The sequence below is a fragment of the Lampetra planeri genome, chromosome 18 (genome assembly GCF_965212315.1).
Source record: "Lampetra planeri chromosome 18, kcLamPlan1.2.h2, whole genome shotgun sequence".
Taxonomy (NCBI): domain Eukaryota; kingdom Metazoa; phylum Chordata; class Hyperoartia; order Petromyzontiformes; family Petromyzontidae; genus Lampetra; species Lampetra planeri.
Genome location: NC_136124.1, coordinates 8,975,613 through 8,994,837, shown reverse-complemented (window position 1 = coordinate 8,994,837; position 19,225 = coordinate 8,975,613). Strand labels below are relative to the sequence as shown.

Here is a 19,225-nt window from a genome sequence, read left to right as displayed (position 1 = left end):
TATAATTGGAAAAGTGAACGAATTTGTATTAACAAACCACAGCTTTGCCATTTCCAGAAAATTAAACGATGCTCAGTTTACACAACTCAAGGCGCACCCCATAAAGTTTGTCATGGCAGTGGAGTCATGGGGTATGGGGCCCACAGACTAGACCAATGGGGCTCACAGACTAGACCAGTGGCATTCCACCCCCATGAGGGTCCAACCCAGAGGCATCGTGCATGTATGTGTAATGTAGCTCTCAGAGACACCTTCTTGTTCAGTTATATGTATATTTATTATGAATAAAGTCCACCGACTCACTGATAACTTAACGAGCAACCGCGAGTGACTATATACACTTGGGTAACTTAGACAACTCTATTCTGAGACAACATAACTCTAGCCTTCCAAGACTACACGGTGCCCACTCCAGGATGATGAAGATGACCCGCTCCATGGTGACGACGGCGACGGCAGTTCCCCCACAACAGCAGCCCAGAGCCCCGGTTCATGGCCGGCTTTTATCCCCCTCACGACTCGGCCACGCCCCTATTCCCGAACCCTCTCTCACCGCACCTGGCCCTGTCTGTCTCTGCCCTTATTACAATTTACGACTGTTAGGTCCCGTGCTTCCCCTCACTCGACCCTGTCAAAGTTTGTCGCATCAATCATTATTAGCTACCACTTAGGTCCCACATTACCCGAACGTGACCCTGTCTGTTCGGTTACGTTAATTAGTAACCATGGCCACAGGGAGCCGTACTGTCCCTACATCACTCCGTACTGTCCTTATATATGTAATCCCTCTGGATGACCAAAGCCTCACGTATTCAGTGGGAGGATGTGGGATGATGTTGTGCTAATAATAATTATTCATGATTTTAATTATCGGTGAATTTGTCAATCCACTGTTGAATGGGGGCATGGGGGGCAGGGGTGTTGTTTAATCACACTTCACCATGCTGGTCATGCAAGTTGGTGAAGGGCAGGAGACCAGGACCTGCTAAATTATCACTCACCAGTAATGTCAGTTATTGTCAGGTTTCACACTCAGGTTGCCAGGTTCATAAAACGGTGCTTAGTTACTCTAATTCTGGGGGTGACACTTTGTCTGGGGGTGACACGGACAGTCCGGGAATTGGCATTTGCGTTTGGGGTGGCAGGAATTGATTTGTTTATGACATCTGCCACCACTATTGTATTGAACTTCATGACAGTATATTGCACAAGTCTGATAGTCCTGAGCTGACGGACTAACATGTCCGGGTTTGGTCTTCGGTGGTAAAGGCGGTCGGTGGTGGAGGTGGCTCCCGAGTGTCGACAAACTCGGAGGAACTTGGCTGCCACCATGGCTGCTTTCCTTCAACCGGCAGTTATCGTGTAAACTGTACATGCACTGTATTGGCACCGGGCTGCAAGGCCAGTTCAAGGCTTTGTGGGAAGCGGTTGAGAGAGAGCGATAATGACAAGAACGCCAGTAAGAAGAGTTCTCGTGCCTACTTTGCGCCTTTGATTTATGCCACAGCCTGGAATGTTGCTTGTGTAAAACATCGCTAATCTTGATTTGCCACTTGACTTTCTCTGCACTGGCAGTTAAAAGTTTAACACAAGGGAAGCCTTAGTTCTACATTTGGATATTTTCGTCAATGTCTTTTGGTTGTTTCATATTTCTGTTGATTTTGATTGGTTACATTTAAAAAATAAATACGCATGTTTAATTACCATGAATGTTTATGTACGGTACTTGCATCTATGTATCTATCTCTTCTGTATGAGTATCGGTTTTGTCTTCATATATGTACATGCTTATCAGCATTTTTGTACAATTATGTATACATATGTGTAAGTATACCTCCAATTATTACCTTTTATCACTTTAGTTCATTGACCTGTCTTAAGCCTATTATCTATCTCTTTAATAGTGGTCAAGCAAATATGTGAGGCCAAATTTCGATTTAAAGCTTTCGTGACTGCAGGGATTCATATTCTTGGTTCTTTTGGTAAAGTCACGTAGAAGGGAAATAATAAAATAATAATAATAATTAAATTCCCTTCTACGTGACTTTACCGAAAGAACCAAGCATATGTGAGCTCAATTCAACTTTTATTAAAGTGTATGCATACATATTGCCAGCTATGAAATATGGCTCGTAGAGAAAATGAAAAACTGAAAAGTATGCTAAGTGTCATGAAGGGATGCATGCTTGGGCTTACACTGAGGGACAGGTAGATGACTTGATTTGGGGAACAAATGTAACACTTAAATAAATTATTTCCAATGTTCACATTCATTGCTCCTACATTAAAATGAATGACCATGCAAATGTTTTAGCCTTTTATTAATCATGGAGGCTTCCTCATACCATGTCATTCATGGAAGTTATTTGACCATACTTCACCACGCTGGTCAGTGCGGGTTGGTGAAAGGCGTAAGAGGTACAGATAATACTCATCACTGATGTTAGCCATGGCGGGAAATCGAAGTTAGGTCACCGAGTTCATGGCACAGTGCACTAACCACTGTACTACCACTCCCCCCATGTGATAATGTGGTGGAATTTCAAACTTGGCACTATGTTTTATTTCAGTTCTTTAAAGAGTTAGCTTTCAACGCAGATGCCTTCTGTATTCCAAATGCATTGCAAATGTTCACTAACCCGCAATGACCATCGTTGTGAATTATGCCAAAAACAGCCCCTATGAACAACATGGTTACTGTAACGATTCTTTTTAATTCGATGAATCATCATGATTCATGTTTGTGATGCCACTCAAGAAGCAATAGCTTTTTTTTTAAGCATTCTGGTAAATTAGCGGCCTCTAGTGGCTGGAGCAGAAATGTGAACACATTACAGACATGTACAAACTTAATCCGATTGCAAACCACCAATAGTCAAAATCACGGCTTGATTAATGAAAACTTTGCTACGTCGTGGGCAGCAGGAGGGAGTGCAGCAAAATCCGCTGTTGTACTGCACTTCTACGCTTACATGTACATGCTCCCCACCTTCACCAACGCGCCCTGATCATCGTGATGAAGCTGGGTCAAATGATACCGGCGACCCACTTGGAGTGAGGGTGCCCTCATCCAGCAGTGGATTGACAAACAGGCAGTGCGTGTGCGTCATAATGCCAATAACCAACCAGAGACCACTTTCCGACAAGATTTTATCATTGTCTAACTGGACTTACTTAACTGCCATTTAACTCCACAATGCAGTGGATAGCTGAGCCAGTCCCAAGCCTGGATAAAAAGGAGGAGGATTGGGCGAAAGGGCGGTGCTGAGACGTCGGGCGTAAAGGGAAAAAAAAAGGAATCCAATGCACATGACGACCACAGATGAAGGATACCGGCTCGGATGTCGTCCAGATCAACAAAGTCCGCGTCCCCAATCGAGTAACCAGGATTGGGTCGAAAAATTAGCTACTGGAAAGCAGCAGCAGCTACGACACCGTCAGGAACCAAAGCAGCTAAATTCGGAAACAACGAAGAGGCTGAGATATCACTTTTCACCGATGTAAGCTATGGCCAGTTACGGAAGTCCAATTAGATGCACGAAAGAAATGTACAGCCTTTCATCTTTTTTCCAAAGCTCTTGTAACTTTGCTCAAGTTAAAACGAGTGTTCACTCTTACCTTTTACTTCTTTGGTAGTGCTGTTTCTTACAGGCCACTGTTTTGAGACATTGGGAATGTGCTCAGCAGCTGTGTTAAAAAACATGTATACACTGATATACACAGACATCATTCCTTACAGATATTATCCATGGTGTGCGATCAAACTCACGTTGTTAAATATACATTTTAAAAAGTCTGTGTTCATTTCCATAACTGATATTCTATGAAATCGAAGTGGTCTTCAAGACAGACACACTAAATCAACCTCTAAATATAGCCCGGGTTTCTACGGATTTCTGTTTTGTGCTGACAACTGCTCTCTCCTGCAGGGGTCTTTTTCTGCCTCTCGAATTCCGCCGGGGAGCAGACGAATGTACAGCTCATCCAGCAGATCCTCGAGAAGGTTATGGACGCCCTGGGCAGCACCATCGGCCACATTGAGGCGTCCCCGCCGCAACACTCGCGCCGCCTCTCCCAGCTACTCCTGCTGCTTTCGCAGATCCGACACATTAGGTCAGACGTGCGTGCGGATATCCTCCTTGCCTCTCCCGTGTCTCTGAGATATGCAGAGTATGCACGACAATGGTGATGTCATCTTGACCTGCTTGACTAGTATTTATCAAGGGTCCACTCCTGGTTTTTTTTTAAGTGCGTGAGCTTCAAAGGAGCCACCACCATAGCAATGTGGGATTTACACCACTGGCTCAGGGCTGTAAACAAAAGATGAGCACCGCCTTGATGCTCATTTGAGCAGGTGATCACTTGGAATTTAATTTTATGAAGCCTATGTTTTGGGGGCTCTGAGATATTTTACTGATTTAGGCTTAAAAAAAAAAACTGATTATGATGTCTCGATTTAAAGCTTTCGTGACTGCAGGGATTCATCTTCTTGGTTCTTTCGGTAAAGTCACGTAGAATGGAAATAATAAAATAATAAAAATTAAACATAATAAAATAACAGAGCTGTTCTTCACCTGAGGACGGCTGCTTGCATTGTGGTCGAAACGTCGTGAGAATTATTTGATTATGTTTTATTTTTATTATTTTATTATTTCCATTCTACGTGACTTTACCGAAAGAACCAAGAAGATTACGATGTCGACAATGTGATTGGCCAATTTTGATATAAATTTGTGTTTTTCAACAATTTTTATATTGTTCGGTGGATTTCATGCTAAAACGAATATCCAGTATCCATTATTTAACTAGAAGATGACAATACAGGCCCACTGAGGCACAGGAAACTTTGCCTCTTGCAAGGGTGGGCCAGCGTTTGACACTTGCACACACTGACTTTGCAATGTGTGTGTTGTTTACAGCAACAAGGGCATCGAGCATCTCAACAGCATGAAGCGTAAGAATGTGATCCCGCTATACGACCTGCTCCTTGAGCTGCTGGACGCTCACAGCCTGCAGAATACTGGCTTACGGACGTCGCCCCCACCGCAAGATTTCAGGGCAACATCCAACAGCGATGGCGACGTGGCTGCGCAGCCGGGCGAGCAGGAGTACCAACCGTACGTCGCCGCGGATTTCAAGGCCCTCCACCAGCCCGAGTCGCGGGAGTTCCGGACGCATGCGGATAGGCCGTACCTTGGCGGTGGCCACGCCAACAGAGGGCCCGTCGCGACCGTCACAGAGCCTGAAGTCAGGCCGCAGCACGAGAGGGAGTTCAGGGTGCATACCCAGCGAGGATTCAGAGATCACGTGGAGAGGGAATTCATAACTCTGGGCAAAAGTACCAGCGCGTCGTCAGAGGCGGGAGGCCCCGTCACTTTCACGAGCAAGTCATTGATGTTTTAGTTAAGCGATTCAGAGCGTCTGTTTTCATGGGTGCAGAATTCCATTGTGGATAAATATTATCGTTGTTACCTCTGGATGGTGCGTGTCCATTGATGATTAATTGCAACGGGGGCATGTTATTTTTACAACCGGATCGCACAATCTGTGGAACGTTATTGTGAATCAAACGAGTGACCTTTGCACTCCACTCCACAAGTTTGCGGTGGCCATGGTGTGGCCGGTCATAAGAAGGCATGAGACTACGTGACGTGGCTACGATGTCTACGGGCAAGCAACGGGCAGCGGTGCAGATTCCCCAAGTGCAACTCACGCGCTCGTGCTGGGCTGTGTTGTTTTGTCGATGGATCCGTGATCCATGTTCCGTGGGCTCTAGAGACACCAGAATCAGAATAAGGTGGTCTGGTGATGGGACTTGGCACTACTTTCCAGTATTTATATTCAAATTTGAGAAAGTAATATTTTCAGCCAGAAAATACACATGCCATCGTATTTTATAATTTATTTTTACCTGGAATCTTTAATTAACTAAAACCAAACGTTTTTATTTGTATCTGATTATGAATGTACCATTGAATTAAATTATCTGCTGGCTTCTGTTTATTTTTTATTCAGATTATTAACAATGTGTACATTTGGACATTGTTAACCATCTGAACAGGCATTACATATAAAAAAACTTCACTGATTGTTTTTATATTCATTTGCTGGATATTATGTTAAAACAAAAAGGCTGCACATATATATAGTATGTAAAAGTTGTTCATAAATGGCTATAAATTATTTTAATCTAGCACCAAATCACCCATTATAATAATAATGACAACTTCCGTCGCAACTTAATATGGCAAGTCATATCAAGAGCGCTGATCGATTTCATGAGATCTCAGAAGCTAAGCAGAGTTGAGCTTGCATATTGCATGGATGGATAACCACGGTGCACAAACAGGTCTGAGACAATGTTGGCATGACACCTGCTGGGTGAGGAGCACATCGGGTGACACTGGCCAACAGGACAGTTGTCTGAAAAATAAGTCATGGAGTTGAGCCAGCAATAGAGCTGGCCTGCATTTGTGATGGCCTGACGAGAATTAGAAATGCCCAAACATTCGGTGTGGGGCGATGCACAGTCTTGATAGCAGGATTCTCAACACCCGTGAGCATGAGAGATTTTGAGATCCGGTTTGGATATAAGTCCTGGTACTCGCTATGTACTGTATGTGGCGCTCTGCCACACACATTGTTTACTTCAATCACACTTACTATATTAATGATGTATTAATATTATCGTGATTATATTTTTTATTGTGGATTTTGCAGACTTTGTTAAAGTGTGGGACGTGAGTTGGCGCTGACTGAGCTATGACAATCAAAACGAGAGCACAGTGAGATGCTGCTTTGTGGACTCTTCATTTCCATTGCCATGAAAGTTCCTGAAACTTTCACCTTTGAGTTATGACTAGGAAATCATGTCGAAGCAGGGCATGTCATGGCCCTGGCATGTCTAGTAAAATTGTCAAGATTGCGTTGGTGTCTTCTGTAGATAGGAAATTAAAAGCAGTGACTGACTCTGTGACACTCTTGATCTGCACTATTGGACATCAGCCAGGGACATGTGTGATGCCGGACAAGATATAAAGTCTCTGGACTTTTCATGAGCAGGTCTTTAAGTTGGGTTCGTGATTGAAATAGCTATTCAGAAAACATAGTTGTATTAAAATACACGATTGTGGTTAAACGTTGTGTTTGAGTGAAGAATGTTGCTCATTATCACTACAGTGTTGACTTTATGCCATACTTTTATATGGGATTGAAATTAATGCAGTGATTGTAATGGCCTTGTTCAGTGCGACGATAGTTTAGTGTATCTGTGGTGTATATTGTAGATCTGTGTTTCAGTAGTTGCAACCCGACACGACATTTATGAAAAAATAAGAATAGGTTTTACCCTTTCTGGCAATAAAAACAGGTGTTAAGATGTTTAAACGCCAAATAGAAACCTTTTGCAAGCAATCAAGTCTGCATTAACCACGCGTGCTAGTGGTGAACATGCAAACAAACATGCTTTGATATTAAATACATTGTCTTTTAAACTGATTGGCCTACATCACAGACAAGGGTTAAACCTATTCTTACTTTTTCATACTTTGATACGGACAAAAAGTCCCCATTTTGTAGCTTCTCACCCCGAGCTATAAATGCTCTGATAGTGGCATTGTCTTTGTGCTGTTCACCATTCGGCGTTCTCTGGTCTGACACTGGTGAGACTAGGCCCTAATAAAGGCTGTCTCTGGTGTAGGCCAATCCGTTTCAAAGACAATGCATACATGATCATGTTTGCATGTACACCACACGCACGTGTGGTTAATGCGAACTTGATTCTTTGCTAAAGGTTTCTATCCGGTGTTTGAACATCTTTAAACCTGTTTTATTGCCATAAAGGGTAAAACCGATTGCTATTTTTTCATACTTTGATACTGCCAAAAAGGTCCCATTTTATACCACATTATTATTTTGCATTGCCATTTACGTTGAGCTTATTTTTATAATATGAACTCTATTACAAGTAATTGGTCATGCCTACTTCTCAAAAAGCCACACAAAGGTACCATAAATACGCTAATCCATGCAGCGATCAGCATCGTCTGACATGAGAGCACTCTACCTATAAGGGCCAATGTTTAATTTGAGAAGTGTGGAGATGCAAGTCATAGCAGTCCTGTCTCATTCTCTGTAACGTGATTGTTTTATAGGATTATAATTTATATTTACTGTTATCAAGAAATTCAACTTTATTTAAGAAATCATTTATGTGTTTGTGTCTGTGTAAGCTGACAATTTTAGGCATTTAATTGCAGAATTACATCTCATTCAAATGACCTACACGGTTTCACAAGGATATTGTGAAATTGTATTGAGCATATTTTGTCTTTGGTGTAACTAATGCATGAAGTTCTTATTAAGGGAACTAAAGGTCCGTCCTTGCGTCTGTCCACGGATATTTTGTTACTTCATAAAAAATGAATGTCTCTAAACTAATCGCTGCAAATCTTACCATACCAATTACTAGTTCTCAGATGAGTATTCTTGTTGTTGATCCATCATATGTATGTAGTTATCCACATGTAACATAATGTATTTTTTAAGTTTTAAAATAATGAAATATAAGTGGATATACATATCAATGAATTATATTGCGTGCCAGCTTAGCACCCTCAGTAGTAGATCAGTGTGCTGCACTGGTGTGGTTGCCATACTGGAGTGCAATCCAGAGGTCACCGGATTGATCTCGCAGCGTGACAATTGAAACATTTTATACGTTTCTTAAATCCTCCTACCTCTGTCCACCCAGCAGTATAAATGGGTACTCCGTAGTTGATTGGCAGGTCGTGTGTGGCGGGGTAAAATGCGGGTACCTCCACCTCATCCAAGACATCTGACCAGCGTGGAAGAGCAGGGCAAAAATACCGTCTAGAGAAGGGCTCTCCAGATCTGCCCCTAGTGGAGGCCCTTCTGCCAGCAGCGGTGTGAGCAAGCAATTGCAGGGCTGCACCTTTACTTTGTTGATGGTAAGATCACAAATGGCAAGAGTACTCTGTAGGTTATGGTAACAAAATGCTTTCTAAAGAGTCTTTATTTTTTGAAAGGCGAATAGATCACATTTCTGTCGGCATGCGATAACTGAATTCGTGAGTGTGTGCGTTTGCGTGCCTTCATGCACGCTTATCGCTTCGTAGCCCACCCTCTTAACAGAATATAGGCTGCTTGATGATTCGTTTTGGTTCCTAGGTGAGACCAAGTGATGATCCGGCCAAACTTGTGTTAAACCCCTCCACCACCTGACAAAGGCAAATCAATCTAATTGTCACGTGGTGTACAAGGGTTTTACGTGTCGGTCGTTGTTGCAGCTCACCGGTAAAGTTAAGACAATTCTCCAAACAAATTTAGCAATTAGATGTACAATGTTTAATTGGAAGTTGCATAAAATATCAGGACAAGATCCAGCAAGGATAAAAATTATGTAGTGCTTCCTGGATTTTTTAAAATATTAATTGGTAATTTAGTTTGCATTAATTTTCCAGTGAGCTGAAACAAAATAGGTACATTAAAGGCTTGCATGCCTGGTGGAGGGTCTCAATGAGACAAATTTGGTCAGCTCATTCGGTGGCCTAACGAAAAAAAATTCGAATCATAATATAGGCTGCGAGAGCTGACATGTTAGAAACTACCTTCATTGACCGGCATGCCAGCTTGTAAATGTCGGACTGTTTCCTTACATACATTGTAAGTAAATTGCAATGCAATGCTTTTCCTACGTTCACAAGTGTTGTGTTTGACACCGCAGTGTGCGGATGGGCAGCTCTCAAGCCTCTGTATAAATAATTGCGTATGACAATCAAATGTATTAGTGTTAGTATATTACTTGGCATTATAAATGCACCATGTTTTTACTATGATTTAAACATTTTCATACTTTTACTTCCTAGTAAGCATACCAAATTGATACGATCGCACCGACCATAACACCTCCGATTAGCACAGCTGGCTACGTACGGTGCAAAAGAAGTTCAACAAACATACATTTTGTTTTTATTTCCCTGTTGGCAACTTGAAATTGCGTAATACTCTATTACCGCTACACCAATCGGTGAGCGGAGCCCCCTTTTGTCGGTTGCGGTCACGCGTTGTACGGGCAGCACGATGAGCCCTGGTCCCGTAAGCTGTACCGGGGTCGCACGCCCCAAGTGTTCACGCGAACTCGCTGTGGGTTCACTCCGCTGTGGTTCCGCTGTTACACTTTGGAAGCTTGTGCGCTGTGCGTTGAGAACCCTTGTAGGATGCGCAATATCCACAGCTGCAGTGGCCACCCGATAATCCCACGAGCCTCCCTTCGAGTCGTTGTTGATCAACGTGTGGCAGAAGTCAAGGGTTCAATACACGTAAATGGGCATCCATATATCAGTCTTAAGGTTTAATTGAAGAGCAAATGTTTTTGTTACAATTTGTTCTTTAAGAAACTGTGCTGGATTCAGTGGTGGTCCAATCATAGCACCCACCTGCTTCTCATTTGGAGTTGATGCTATGGCTGGTGATTGTACAGACTGCACGAGGTATGATTTGCTGCTCAGAGCGAGAGAGAGCTCATGTGTTGGCTCTGAGGGGGCAGCATCATCTTGTCTCTACCCCAGGCGAAGGTCTGCAAGTTTGGTGCTGGTCACAATTGCACTAAATCAGAGTGGGATTGCACCATCGTTGGCCAGCGAATGTGTTTCCTGAGCACTCACAAATATAAAGAAGCCACGGGTAAATCCGATCGTAGCATTTCAGTTCTGTACCGTTGGCTCGCATCGGCGATGCCCCCACGGGTCTGCTGGAACACTTTCAATCCAAGACTGCCCTCATGTGGCCATGTGCTGTTGTCAAACCCCATTGCCTCGGTGTAGGATGCCACAAGGTTCCAGGCAAGGGTCGACAACATCTTCCTGTTGCTTCTTCATGATCCGTCTTCATGGCTACCACTCAGTCCCCATCCATCCAATCCATTCATCATCATCATAATGTGCTGTCATCAATTTTTCTTTCACTCAATTCACGCATCACACATTCATCTGCACTATTGCTAATTATCTGTAAAGCGCCTTGGGCAAGGCGCTATATAAATTACGATAAGATAAATCAAATCCTTTTCTTAAAGATCGCGGAAAACCATCGCGATATCAAACCTCGGTCACACAAATTGCGGGCGTGTAAAGTGCGGTTTAGTGTTTTCTCGCGTTGCGCACAACAGCGGTCGCTCTGTGAGAAGGGGGCCGCTTCGTGACGGGGTCGGCTCCTCGGACGGGAGGGACTGTCGGCCCTGTGTCGTGATGTGCACTCGCTTGCAGGTTGTTGTTATTTACCTTTGAAATTGTATTTTTTTTAGTGCAAAAAAAAAACTGGACAGCTGAAATGCGGTACATTCCACGATAAACCACGCGTTTTGTGATGAAGCTGTAAATGTGTCTCAATGAAAGTGAAATTTTTATTGTACAGGCATTGTAAGTCATTTGTATTGATTCAAAATATTGTATTTTTTATTATGCTCTAGTTATCTACTCTTCGTGAACGTGTTTGGCAATTAGCGTACCTTTGTAAACATGTTTGAAATAATGACTGATGTATACATATCGACTTGGAAGTGTGTTTGTTCGTGGCACGGTGATGTTGTTCCGTTGTGTCGTTTGATAGCACTTTTGTACTGTGACCTACGCCGTCTGCACTGAGCTCCGCAAAGCTTCTGTCTACATGGCGCGCTTGTCTTTATTGCAGTGGCAACCCCGATGAGCTACAAAGTATTGCTATTATTAACTGTTTTAGCAGTTTATATCCACACATAAAATATGTTACAGTCAACAATTGTCTTTTTTTATCCCTTGTGCTGATTCTGACTTCAATCGTAGGATTCTATGATGCTGTGGAACTCTCCAATCTTTTTTCGGGTTGTACCACGTGTCTTTGGATACGGTTTGCTGGTAGATTTTTTTGTTTCAGAAGAAGCTCCCAGCACGTGGAGTAAAACGTCGGACATCATTTCGAACGACATGCAATTACGACCCGAAAACACGTGGGAGGTCCGGCCGATATGAAGGTTTTTTTTTGTGCTTGTCAGCCCGGCACACTTTTCGCACTTGGTTCCAGGAGGATGAAAGAGAACCTCATCGACAACCCACTCCCAGCACAAACACTCGGCACGGTCTCTAACTAACTGGAGGAGATGGATGCGTGGGGGTGCGCAGGGCTTGGCGATGCTGCCTCTGTGCACCGATGTCTTGCAAGTGGCCTTGTATCCCAGTACTGTACGTTATTTACAAGAGCGAGGGCTTGCAGACTTGGCATCCATCGCAAAACATCATTAGGCAGCTTCACTGCACCACGGACCAGCCTTCTCCAACAGACGGGGGGGATACAACCAATACGCCTCTTACGCCAGCATTGCTTGAAGCCCAAAGGCAACGGAGGGCCCTAACATTCCACTTTTACGGAGACACAATAAAGCGCATTTACAAATAATCAGTGTCATTTAATCAGCGTCAATTAGCGAGTGAGTATATGGATGTGGATAATTACGTTTTGCCAAGCTTAGTACGTTCGGGGAATACGGTAATGAATGCTAACATGTCCAATATTTAAAGCTGCTTGGGTTTTTAAAATATATCTCAAAAGGACAAATGAATATCCGAAAGAAATGCAGTTCCACATTGAAGATTCACAGCTGTTTTAATGAGAGAACCAATCGCTCATTAAAGCCGAATTGGCCATAACATCCTAATCCTGCGGGATCCTGAAAGGAGTCTTGGGACTCGGTGTGGTGTTTCTGTATAAATGAATTACATAGTTATTTTCATTAACAAAAATAATAAATTACAGCCCTTTGTAAATCCACTTCTGGGTGAAGGCCTTCCCAAGTCATGCCAGTTAATCGGTTTGATTTACCATACTTCACCACGCTGGCCATTGTGGGTTAATGATGTTGGGTGCTCAAGACCGGTTCAGATATCACTCGCCACTTTGTCGTGGCCGGAATCAAACTCAGGTTGGCAGCTAAATAGCGTAGTACACTAACCACTGTACCCGTGCATCACCCGTATGAATATCTTGTAATAAAATAGAAATCCTTTATATTTAATTAAAATTGGTATCAGCTATACAAGGTGTTCATTCTTTAGTTGTATGCCTTTAACAGTTATGAGCTTTGCTTGGGGTTTAGCCCGACAGTTCTCTCTGCTGACGTGTCGTTTCGTGAGCGTTCTGAGTTTCCCTGAGTGTTGTATGGCCTTGGCTGTTACAGTTTCGCCTCGTCAAGAGCACGCTATCCGTTAATGATCACGAGCAGTTGAACATTATGGAATGTTAATTGTAGCATTGACATAAGACGCTATGCAAATCACAGTTATTGAAAACCACTGTAGTCGGTATTTTTAAAAATCTGAGACAGCCTCGTCAACAATCTGTGGGATTTTAGTCGAATCTGTCTGTGCGTTCCATGGAGTTATTCTCTCGGTATATTTGACTAAAGCAGTCAAACGTTTAGTCCGACACTGCTAGTCATTCGTTGTTGGTGTTAGGAGCGCACGCCCCCCCCCCCCCCAGAGTGATTAAATCAGCCAATCAGTCAACTGGACAAATCTTTATACACATACATAATTACCCAATTACCAATATTAGTCTTCCTCAGTGCACTGCAGTCTCAAATCACGTCACCAGATTATTTAAGTCTGCGTCTTCATGCAGACACGTTGATGTATTCTCGTCCTAGTGATGTCTTGCTCTCTCGTGGGTGGTAGCCAGCCTCAAGCTTGATTTTCATCCACTCACAGTCATCGTTGACAAATATTTCTGCCGCGAACGTCGTTAACAAATTGACACTTGACCAAGTGTCTTGTGCGGTTTGAGAAAAAAAAATATCCTCGTCTCGTTCTTTGAGCAGGTTTCGCAACTCGTGCATGCCAAGCTTTACGAGGTTATGCATGCAGTCCATAACGGACATACTACAAAGGGCCCAGTTTTACGTCCCGTGCCCTTGACAGTGCCACAGTGAGATTCGTGTCATTGTCGAGCGCGTGGGGGTCTTGACCGTCCATGCCACGGTTCACACTACAGCCGGCCGTAACATGGCATCCAAAGTCTGACTCATCTCCATTGATATTCAAAGAGTAGATCAGGATGGTAGGCTGAGGTTTTAAGAACACGTAAAATTATTATTTGAAATATAGGTTCGATATTAAACACTCCACGTGCATGTGCTGTGCTCATGCAAGCGTGGCTGTTGTGCAGCAGCGATGTTAGCATCACCACATGTTCTGGCTGTATTGATTTTCCAAGCTGTTTTTTGTATATTCAATGTTCTTAGCTGCTGAGTTTAATCTCTCTACCCTGGGTTTTTTCTCCCTGCCCCACCTTGTTATCGAGTGAGCAATTTTACAGCACAGTGTGTTTGGAACGCCGTGTTACGCAACTGAATCGATGCAATTCCGAGAATCGTGAATGATGTCAGGACATGCTGTGCTGTGTCCGTGTTAGCTTTATGACGCATGCCTGCCCTCTGCTGAAAGTGCTCCAGCAAATCATCTTCTAATAACATTGTTATCATTACGACGACTCTCAACGTCATCATCGGCATTGTTTCAACTTTGGTTTTAAATGCACTCGAAATAAACGTGACGCACGTGGCCCTGTGCGAACACCAAATTCCAAACGTGGGATAAGTATAGTAATGTGTAGCCGGTATGGGTGTAATGTAAATTAACCACAAATATAATTGTGAATGAAAGTGATAATGGCCATGGATTGGGCCCATAGGGTCACTGAGTACACAGTAGACCACACCCCCAGTAGAGTAAACAATTGAGGGTACAGGGCACCGATTCAGATTCGGGTGGACGCTGTACAGGGGTTGAGCAGTGAGGTGGTGTGAATTGGGGTTGATTGCTGTGCATTTGGTCATAATCACAGATGCCAAATGCTCCTCAGAAGAACACTTTGAAAGAAAGAGTTGCAGTCACACAATCCTCTGGTGTCCCTTGGTGGTGGAGTCATCCGATTCTCAGAAGGAGGGCAAAACACAACGCAGAGTATCCACTCATCGAATCCGAACTCATCTACTAATGTTGTTTTTTTTGTATTTATTAACCGGCCTGTCCCCTCGTAACGAACACGGGAGGAGAGGGATAGTGCGGGCCGGTTGCAAATGCCAACCAAACTTAGCAACAACTGAAAATGAGTAACAAATCGTAGCAATAAAATGTGTGGGAAGATATGTAAATTTGCAATGCACTACATGGGCTCGGTGTTTCAGTGGTTATAGTGTTAAGTCTTGGGTGAGAGTCGATTTCGCCCATCACCCTCCTCCAGGGCAGGGCCCGCGTCCCCAAAGGCCGCTTCGACTCCGCCCAAGTTCACGGTCCTTGGCCCGCATACGACGACATCGCTGCTGGGCCCCCATCCTTGGGGAGTTGGAGCCAGGCCTGCTCCAGGGTAGATTCAAATAAATGTCATTTTGTGGGGAAGTGAACAGCAATTGTCAGAAAAGTAGACTTGCCCCAGCCATATTAATGTTGAGTTTCAACTACTGCTCTGGTCTGTAAAGAGAAGATTACAATTTCACAGTCGTTTAAGGAGAGAGGTATTTGACTTTTGTATTCAAATGGCTACAGCAGTTTCTGCAACAGAGTAGTCGACCTGGCAGGTGATGTGTTGGTCTTGTGTTAACAGATAAGGCAGTGGAATCCGGGCGATTTTGTGTGGAGTGCATGCCCCTGAAAACTAGGCCTTGTATTAGTTCTGGCCTTTGTGCTGCTAGTGTGGGGAAACATGTGCCAATGACAGAGACCACAGCTTCCCAGAGTAAGCACGGCATTGCTTCCTCTGGGCTGGCGTAAGTGTTGTGTTCAGTGCCTTACTACTGCGTGCGGCTCCCAAAAGAGCAGTGCAAGAAATCGAGTCGGAGAGTTGATCCGTTTGTGTACAGCTATGGAATTTATTCAGCAAAATGTGTACAATTTGCTATGTTGTGAATATACCGCTCTTTTGCAGTATGTTTTTATTTCAAACCCAACAATAAAACTAAATTAAATAACGACGTTTCGGAAGCAACACAGCAACACAAGCGTCCAAAACGTCGTGATTTAATTTATTTTCATTTTATTTTATACCTACGTGACTTTACCGAAGAACCAAAGAGTATGGATCATTGCAGTCACGAAAACTTCAGATTTAGATCCAACAATAAAGGTAAGCCTTTTTCATCATCAAATTAAACACAACAGTTTTAATGTGTCAATTAATTCCCAGCGTTGTGGAGAATATAAATAACAAAACGAATACATTTGCAGCGTGCCTTCTTCCCATAGGCGTCTCTCCACATAAACAAATAAGGTTGTTTACACATCCTATCAGCCACACGGCCATCTGGGACACTCATAATTTGTGTTGTGTATTATATTTTCATCAATCTAGGACCCATTTCAAACACGGATGGGCATGACAGTTCACCCAGCATTTGTTTAAGCAAGTCTGAATGCTGATGAGGCGCTGAATGTCAAAAAGCGGTCCAGAGTTTGGGGGTCGTCCATAAATGACGTCACGCACCTGGGGGGGGGGGGGTCAGACATTTGTAACGATGTGTGACGAGGGGGGGGGCGGTTGAGAAATGTGACGTCACATCAAATTTCGCTACTTTAAATAAATATAGACAACACGTTCTACTTAATTAAATATACTTTTTAACATTTTTTTTCTCCTACAACATCAGAGTGCAGCGGCACATTAAATACGCACTACAATGACAATAGTTTAAAGCGATTAGAAGCATGTGGTTTTTTTTGGGGGGGGGGGGCAGAGCTTTGTGACGTCATATTTGAGGGGGGGGGGGTCTGACTTTGTGACGCCGTGTGACGAGGGGGGGGGGGGTCAAAAATCGTCCAAAATCGCGTGACGTCATTTATGGACGGCCCCTTGTATAAACCAATGATGCTGACATGCACTCCAGGAAGGCTGTGTGGGTGATGAAATGTTTAAGAAAATACCTTTATTTTTGAACATGGGAAACAAATATGGGAAGGATGCTTATCATGTATGTAGGTATTTTGTAATGTGACTGCATTTCAATATCGGTTCATGTGAGCAGGTTGCAAAAGCATTTTCCACACACGTACAGCGTTCTAAAAATGAGCATGAAGAGACAGGGGCAGACGATTGAACCTTTAGACCATTTCCCACTTTGCAGTCGGAGTCCGGGTTTATGCCAAAGCTGAAAATCAGAACGACACCACAGATTGCGATTTGCCATGGTATAGCAAGCCCCAATGCACCCCCTTCATTAAAAAAAATGTGCAGATGTTCAGATTATGTGTGAGTAACCGCTTGTGAGTGCTTGTGTATCTGTGAAAATCGTCACATAAAATAGGAGACTACTAACTGCTAAGTTCATCAGAAAATAACTTCACTGGATGAGTGGATGTACTAATTTATACCTGCGGTGTGAAGACAGGTGAAATCGATAAATAGGTACTGCAAAATAACCAACATTTCTCACATTTTTTGATCACAGGCCTAAAGGCCCACAATGTCACGCGGCCAGCAACTAACAGCATACAGTCGTAAAAGGTAAGAACACGTTTCTTAAATTGAGCTTGGGACAGAAGGTGGGACGGATTTCCAAAGTAGAGCAGTGTGAGACAATAAGGATAAAGAAAAGTGTTGTGACGTGCAGTGTGGTGAGTGGGTAAGTGGGTGAGTGGGTGAGTGTGTTGTGAGCTGCAGTGTGGTGAGTGGGTGGGTGAGTGTGTTTGTGAGCTGCAGTTTGGTGAGTGGATGGGTGAGTGGGTGGGTGAGTGTGTTGTGACGTGCAGTGTGGTGAGTGGGTGGGTGAGTGAGTGGGTGAGTGTGTTGTGAGCTGCAGTGTGGTGAGTGGGTGGGTGAGTGAGTGGGTGAGTGTGTTTGTGAGCTGCAGTTTGGTGAGTGGGTGGGTGAGTGTGTTGTGACGTGCAGTGTGGTGAGTGGGTGGGTGAGTGGGTGAGTGTGTTGTGAGCTGCAGTGTGGTGAGTGGGTGAGTGAGTGAGTGGGTGAGTGTGTTGTGAGCTGCAGTGGGGTGAGTGGGTGAGTGTGTTGTGAGCTGCAGTGTGGTGAGTGGGTGAGTGAGTGGGTGTGTGAGTGTGTTGTGAGCTGCAGTGTGGTGAGTGGGTGAGTGAGTGGGTGTGTGAGTGTGTTGTGAGCTGCAGTGGGGTGAGTGAGTGAGTGTGTTTGTGAGCTGCATTGTGGCAGTAGAACACCGGGTGGATGAGATAAAATAGTCCTCCACACGGGTGAAAGAATCAAGGAGTGAAATTCACGGGAACGGTCACCATGGCAGTAGCGATAGCAGAGTGCGAGGTGACTGACCACCGTTTAGCGATTAGCCAGTAACTGGAGTGAATCGGTGAGTGCTGAATGATCAATCACCACGACTGCTTAGTTTAACACGTAGGCATTCGCGACTAATATTATAAAGTTAATTTAGGTAGAAAGTGGGTTGGTTGATCATGGTAAATATCAAATATAACCAGCCGGTGATTGTGTTAAACTAATCCTTGTTTTTGCAGGAATGCAAATTATATAAATAAAAACACTTCAAAAGCAATTCCGTAATAATGTGACCTTGGTTTTGCATATTTATCAAGCGCTTTGAGTCGAGTAATGATAGCACTGGTCATTGACTTTCAACGTGCACATAAACAGTGCAATCTTGATCTTTATGGTATTTGAGCAACATCCGCGTGCTAAAGTGGTGTGACGTGGTGGGCCCTGTATATTGCAAGTCACTTCGAGTTTATCATCAACATCATCAGCCATGGACACGAACAGCCGGATGATGATCTCACCAAGCCGTTGTCAGCTCGCATGCTGCTGCGAAGTTATATTTCAGCTTGCGCCTGCACACCAGCTGATTCCATTGCCCCATCCCAGTGTTGGACTTCCTTTCGGGCAAGTTTCCTCCCTTGGCTGCCACTCTATCTTTAGTCTCGTTCAATGGTCATGTGTGAAATAAAAAAAATTATGTTAGGCGGGAACGTTGATAAAGTTCATGATTCTCTTTTTTATTTTTTTTACCTCGCTGTGACTGTTAGTGCCACGCGTGGCTGCAGGAGTACCATGGGTGACGTGAATCCATTGCTTGACCATCGTCAAAATCTGGGTTGGGACAAGGTACTTGAACCCATTAAGTATAAACAGCAACATTTAATCGCACATACTATTAAATGATGAAATGTCGTTGGTGAACTAAAACTCAACACGTGCATCAATGGCA

General features: G+C 43.7%; 1 protein-coding gene across 5 annotated transcripts in view; it reads left to right on the top strand.

Moving 5' to 3' along the window:
- LOC144723618 (estrogen receptor beta-like) overlaps positions 1–11,796 on the top strand; it is an 87,978-nt gene extending 76,182 nt beyond the window's left edge. For all 5 annotated transcript variants that reach the window (XM_078602492.1, XM_078602491.1, XM_078602489.1 and 2 more), the window contains 2 exons: positions 3,930–4,113; positions 4,920–11,796. In XM_078602492.1, the coding sequence (XP_078458618.1) occupies positions 3,930–4,113; positions 4,920–5,403 (668 nt within the window). In that variant the 3' untranslated portion in view covers positions 5,404–11,796. The remainder of the gene's footprint in view (positions 1–3,929; positions 4,114–4,919) is intronic.
- Positions 11,797–19,225: the final 7,429 nt, after the last annotated feature.